This window comes from Orcinus orca, chromosome 16 (genome assembly GCF_937001465.1).
Source record: "Orcinus orca chromosome 16, mOrcOrc1.1, whole genome shotgun sequence".
NCBI classification, from domain to species: Eukaryota; Metazoa; Chordata; class Mammalia; order Artiodactyla; family Delphinidae; genus Orcinus; species Orcinus orca.
The window spans coordinates 44,376,000-44,382,353 of NC_064574.1; the positions used below are offsets into that span (position 1 = coordinate 44,376,000).

Here is a 6,354-nt window from a genome sequence, read left to right on the forward strand (position 1 = left end):
TTTCTTTTTGCTCTTTTTTTTTTGTGTGTGTGTGTTACGTGGGCCTCTCACTGTTGTGGCCTCTTCCGTTGCGGAGCACAGGCTCAGCGGCCATGGCTCACGGGCCCAGCCACTCCGCAGCATGTGGGATCCTCCCGGACCGGGGCACGAACCCGCGTCCCCTGCATCGGCAGGTGGACTCTCAACCACTGCGCCACCAGGGAAGCCCACTTTTTGCTCTTTTTAATGTGTCTCCTAGCTAATGTAGTTATGCAAGCGTTTGTCTTATGTCTCCATCAGGTAGGGGCTCTACCACCTGGACTCCCTGGCCCCCGGGTCCCCCGTCCACACTCCATCCACAGGCCCCAGACCCTCTGGCCAGGGAGAAGCCCCAGAAAGGTGTGTCAGCTGAATAAATAAATGAGCTGTGAGAAAGAGAACCCGATGCGCTTTTCTCAAATAAAGGTTAATTCATTTATGTTTGGCAAAGAAGTTCCCCCAGGACGGGGCGCACACGAGGTCTTCCTTCGTCTGCCTCGGAAGGCTGCAGTCTTGTGCGCTGGGGACTCCTAGACGCGGACAGCCGAGGGGGGGCCGAGAGACGCCCCTTCCCCCTTTCAGACCAGGAGGCAGAGCTCGGGGTTACAAGCATCGCCGGCCTCAAGGAGGTGACACCTTCTGCGAGATCGGGGTGAGCCGGGCTGAGGAGCGCGGGAGTGGGAAAACGGGACTCGGAGAGGAGGACCGGGACTGGGAAAGAGTGAGCCGGGTAGGGCGGGTAGAGAAGCGAGAGGAGGGGCAGGATTGGGGGAGGGGCGGGACTAGGGCGGAGGACAGGGGCGGGCGGTGGGGAGGGGCGGAAGAGGAGAAGCCAGGCGGGCGGGGGCGGGGCATCCGGGGCAGCCCAGGGATAAAGACTCGGTGGCTGGCTGGGCTGTGCTCCTGTCACCGGATCGCTCTTCGGCTGCAGCTCCGTCCGCCTCCGAGAGATCATGGCCGGATCCCCGCGCACCCCGCTGCTTCTGCTGGCCGTCTTGGCCCTCGCCCTGGCCCTGGCCCTGGCCGTGAGCCCTGCGGCAGGGCAGGGCGCCAGAAAGAAAGGCCTAGTGGGCGGCCTGATGGAGGCGGACGTCAACGAGAAGGGCGTACAGGAGGTGGTGTCCTTTGCCATCACAGAGTACAACAAGCAAAGCAACGACGCCTATCAGAGCCGCGCGGTGCGCGTAGTGCGCGCCTACAAGCAGGTGCGTCCAGTCTGGGAGGGGGCACAGGGCCGGGATGCGGGGGCCGGGGAGGGGGCGCGGAGCCCCGGGTGCAGGGGCTGGGGGCGCCGGGCCAAGCTACAAGGCAGGGGCGCCGGGGCCGGGCAGCCCTGAATGCGGGAGGCCGGCCCCCGAGAGGGCGTGGCCTGCGCGCTCACCAGCCCCGCCCCCCCAGCCCTCCCAGCTCTCGGGAGGGCAGCTCCCAGCCCCTTGAGGCCCCGGGGGATCGCAAAGGACGCGGACGGACTTCTCACCCCCGCGCAGCCCCCGACCTTTTCCGGCGCTCGCAGCCCTTCGCGAGACCGGCCGGCCCTGTCGGTCGGCGCTGGGGTCAGGGCCCAGCCTCCTGGGACCCGGGGGCTTGGCGCGAGTTGTCAACTAAATGACCCCAGGCGAGGTAAAAACAGACCCACACCTGTCTGTCCTCCTGGCTCTGCCACTGAATGCCCTTAAGCACTTTTTCCTTTTAACTTTTTATTTTGACATAATTTCAGACTTAAGAAGCAGTAGCAAAAAGAGCACATACGATCACTGTAGATCCTTCACCCAGATTCTTCAAACGTTAAAAAGTTGACATAGTTGCTTAATCCACCTCACCCCACGTACACGTGTGTAGGGATGTATATATGCATTTATTTTTCTGAACCCTTTGAAGGTAAACACTTTTGTGTATATTTCCTAAAAACAAGGTTATTTTCTTCCATAACCACAATACAGTTTTGAAAAGCAGGACTCTTTAATACACAGGCCTTATTCAGATGCCCCTGATCGTCCCACTGTGTCCTTTATAGCCAAGGACACTCCCAGGCCACACGATGCAGCCACTGTCCTGCAGCCCCTTTTACTCTGGAGCAGCCCCTGGGTTGTCTCATGACCTTGGCGTTGTTTCTGAAGGGTCCAGCCAGTTGTGGCTCAGACTGTCAGTGGGTTTGGGCTGGCCTGATGTTTCCTCGAGATGAGAGAGCCTCTGGTCACACAGAAGAGGCATGCTCCCCTCTGAGCCTCCTGTCAGCAGATGCCACTAAACGTACCTGGCCACCATGTGGTCGTGTAGTGGCATTGGGGACAGACACTCTGAACATCCTCCAGGGCACCCGGAGGTCATCAGCAAACAGACAAGTCCGTGAGTTGGCCCGTGGTGTCCAGTGTGTCCCAGAGCAGGGGGTCTGGCGTAAGAATACAAAGCTTCCTGGACCGTCGCTTCCGCCTGCAGGTCACATGCATGGGAGCAGCCTCTGGGCTGTGACATCTCACTCCCACCCTGAGATGGGCACGCGGTCGCTGACAGCCTGACCTCTGCCTCTGTCAGCCTGCCTGGGTTCTGGCCAGATAAGGAGCCCACTGTCAGAGTTGAGAAGCGGGCAGGAGGGAGAGTTAGGACGGGCTACAGGGCCTTGTGCTGGTCCTTGAAGGAAGGCTAGAATTTAGACCATCCGGCCTGCATCCCATTGGAGAGCAGGACGCAGCCACACAGCACCGAGAGTGTGGTCCTGCATGCCAGCCATAGGGCTCCCTGCCGCCTTCTCTTGAAACTTCAGAAGATGGGTCAAGACCAGACCCATTTCTCCTCCTGCAGCAGTGGGCTGCTCCTGTCCCCTTTGGATAGGACCTGCTCTCTCCATTCACCAGGTCCCCTCCAGCCTGCTCCTCTCCAGTGTGACACTAGCTCACTGGCCACATGGGGAAGCTGACAGCAGAGGGATCATGGGTCTACCAGGTGGGGTCCGGAGCCTGGTCCCTGGCCCCTCATTCCGTGTTTCTCCAGGTTCTAACGAAGCATGTCTGGGATGCCTGTGTGAAGCCAGAGTTCACGTCTATTCTGTAATCTCAAGTGTAAAAGGCACGCAATATATGACACACTTGAGAAATATTCCCGTCAAAAGCGACACCTAAGAGGAAGGCATTCCAGGCGGTCTTTTATTGGCCTAAACGTCCGCGAACGTGAAGCTCTCATTTTCTTCTGTTCCGGGAGGGAATAAATAAACCTGGGCTACATGCAGGGAATGGGATGCTGTGGGCTCCGCCCTGGGGACTGGAGTTCAGCGTACGTGTAATCACCAGGCAGCAGCTTTCCTGCGGATGCAGTGTGGACTCTTGACACAGGGCCACCATCTTGCGCTCAGTCCCCTCCCTGGTCCTGGGCGCTGGCCAGTTGCTTGCCTGTACCCAGGCTGGCTCCTCGGAGCTGTGCCTTCTGTTCCTGGACCCAGTTAGAGCGTTGGTCCCTGGCTTCCCCCTCTGTGTCCCTGTGGGAGATGCCTTGTTGGAGCAGCTGGTAAACAAGTTCCGGGGAGGGCCTGGGGCACAGCGGCCGTCAGGAGGCGGCTGTGCTTCCTGGGTGTGGCTCTGGCAGCCTGTGAACGCGGGGAGCGGTGGGAAGAAGGTAACCACGTGTGTGCAGCCGGCAGGTGTTGGTAAGGGTGTGTGCTCTCTCCGTGTCCAGGTTGTGTCCGGGATGAACTACTTCTTGGACGTGGAGATTGGCCGAACCACGTGTACAAAGTCCCAGGACAACTTGGACAACTGTCCCTTCCATGACCAGCCACAACTGAAAAAGGTTCGTGCCTGATGGGAGCAGGGGTTGGGGTGCCCATGGGGGCGCATCGCGGGTGCCTGCCGGGGCTGTGAGGGGAAGGGTATGTGTGTGCACGTGACTGCTCTGGCTTTATGGGGTTTTAGCTGGGGAATTGGGGCACCGTCTGCTTTGGGGATTGTTGCCTGCGGGATGGAGGACCCAGCTGCGGGTGTTTGCTGGGAAGGGAGAAAGGGCCCTTTAATCCCAGCCTCGCGCCCCCATCCCCGGGCAGATTAGAGGGAATTGGAGGCCTGTAACCGGCCCACCATGCCACCTGCTCACCAAAGGCCAGACTCTCCCAGGGGCTTGGCTGGTTCTCAGGGGTCTCGGCCCCAGGGAGGGCTGCACTCCTTTGTCACCCCTCCCGGGCCCCACCTCTGCAGGGGCTTTCCTGGACCTGGGTCCCAGCCCCTGGGTCCTCCCCTCTGGTCCTGTCTCAGTGCCAGCCTGCTGGGGGTGGGGGCTGGGGCCAGTGCACTTTCCTCTTTAACTGTAACCCTGACCAACCATCCCTCTCTTCCCTTTCGCAGCAAAAGCTTTGCAACTTCCACGTTTACGTCGTCCCCTGGTTGAACACCATCTCCCTGATGAATTTCAGCTGCCAGGATGAATCGGGGACTGGGCATCAGGCAGGCCGCTGACTGCCTCTCACTCACACCCCCCCAGAGCGCTCACACCTCCCTCCGATGGGTGACCCGCCTGGTGGATGTGCCCTCCGTGTGCCGTCCCAGCAGACACACAGAGAAGGCTCCTTGGGCATTTTTGGAACGGCTAAGGGGCTCTAACTCATTTCTTTCTTCTAATTGCTTTCCAAGTGAACCAAATGCCCTCGCTCTGCTATTTTACTCAATAAAAAAGTAACAGCAGCTACTCCTCGAGTTGCTCACTGTCTCGGGCGGTGCAGCGGGAAGGATCTAGGCAGTTACTTTATGAAGGCACCCCGTCTCGCTGGCTCTGAGGGCAGGCAATGGGGAGGGGCGGGGAGCGGGCGTGGCAGGCGAGCTGGGCCTTCAGCTCTCGTACTCCTGATAATCGGACAAGGGAGAGGAGGGGGGACCTAAGCTGCTGACCCCAGAGACTCAGCTGCTGTGTCTGCAAATGAGTCAGACTGTGTGCTGGGGCTGGACAGGAGGCTGGGGAGGTGATGGAGCCTGAGACCTGAGTCACCCTCCGAGGGGCTGCACGTGTGCTGAGCTGATCAGACTCCTGGGATGACTCTCACTGGTCACGTTCCCTAGAAGCAAAATAATGATTTAACGTCTACCTCTTTCCACAAACAACTTCGGGTACCTACGAAAAAACAAAGACCAAAAGTATGTGTAACTGATGGAGTGAGGGAATACGGATCAGAATCAAGGTCAAACAAGGTCGGAATTGGGAATTCAATAGCGTGAGAGCAGGCCTTCTCTGATACATTTCGGGAGCCGTGGAATCCACAAGGATTTTGCCGATTTACACCCCTCCTTCTGTTCTCTGGGCTCCTAGATAAAACGGGTCTTAGCGCAGAACTCCACGTAAGGGGTGTAGAACTTGAGACACATAGTGGGCCTTCTTCTTTCCCTAAGGACTGTATAATTAATAGGCAATGTCACCTCTTAGTGTCACCATCGTTCTGCAGCAGAGTGGATATTTAGTGCCCCAAGCTGGGAACAACGCCGCTCCCTGCACTGTCCTCACGTTGACCGTTCACTACCGAGGGTGACGCTTCCTCTGTTCCCAGATGCCCACCACCTCATGTCAGCGTTGCCCAGCCCTCCTGTCGTGTTGCAGTGACCACAGAAGGCGAAGGGACAAAGGGAGCTCACCTAGATGACTCCAAGCCTGGCACCTCAGGTGCCACAGCTGCACCTGCAGAGCTAGAACCGGGACACCAGGAAGAGGGTGGGGACCGTCCCCTTCCACCTGCCGCCCCCTGACTCACCGGGCCCCGAGGGCTTCCCCCCCGCCCCGCCGCCCCCCATCTCTGTCTTCACCGAGCGCACAGCAGAGCCTTCTCACCCCAGACTTGACTTAACAGAAGGGCTTTGGGATTCAAGGAGTGAGGCGCTGTCTGCAGGCCTGGCACTGGCCAGGTTTGGGCCTGGGGCTGGGCCCTGCAGGGGATCCTGGGACTTGTGCACACAGAAGTGGTGGCCTGGGGCAAAGGCCTCCCTGCAGAGACTCTCCTCCTGGGTGGAACATCTTGTCTTTCCACAAGCAGCCAGCAGCTAGGCCGATTTCCCATAAAGTCATCCCTTTGTGACGCTTCCAATGCCCTGTTCGTCGTGGAAGTCTGGGCAGCGGCGTCGGGGTGTGCTCTTCTTGGCTCACCTGCTTCTCCCACCACCTAGCCCCCGCTTCCGCAGCCCACACTGCAGGGTTCAGGCCGGTGCCACCCCAGGTGGGACAGGGGGTGGGACAGTGTGACTGGGAGGCCTCACTGACCAGGAGGTCACCCAGACCGGTGTGTCTAGGTAGGAAGCACAGACCCTGAAACTTTCATCTGCACAGTTGTACTTTGTTTTTTTTTTTCTTTTTGCGGTACGCGGGCCTCTCACT

At 59.0% G+C, this 6,354-nt stretch overlaps 1 protein-coding gene across 1 annotated transcript; it reads left to right on the forward strand.

Annotated features, from left to right (window-relative positions):
* The first annotated feature begins 862 nt into the window (after positions 1 to 862).
* CST3 (cystatin C) lies at positions 863 to 4,686 on the forward strand. The gene is made up of 3 exons (XM_004270494.4): positions 863 to 1,223; positions 3,685 to 3,798; positions 4,347 to 4,686. Exons 1-3 carry the CDS (start codon positions 972 to 974, stop codon positions 4,455 to 4,457), a joined length of 477 nt encoding a protein of 158 aa, XP_004270542.1. The 5' UTR covers positions 863 to 971; the 3' UTR covers positions 4,458 to 4,686.
* Positions 4,687 to 6,354: the final 1,668 nt, after the last annotated feature.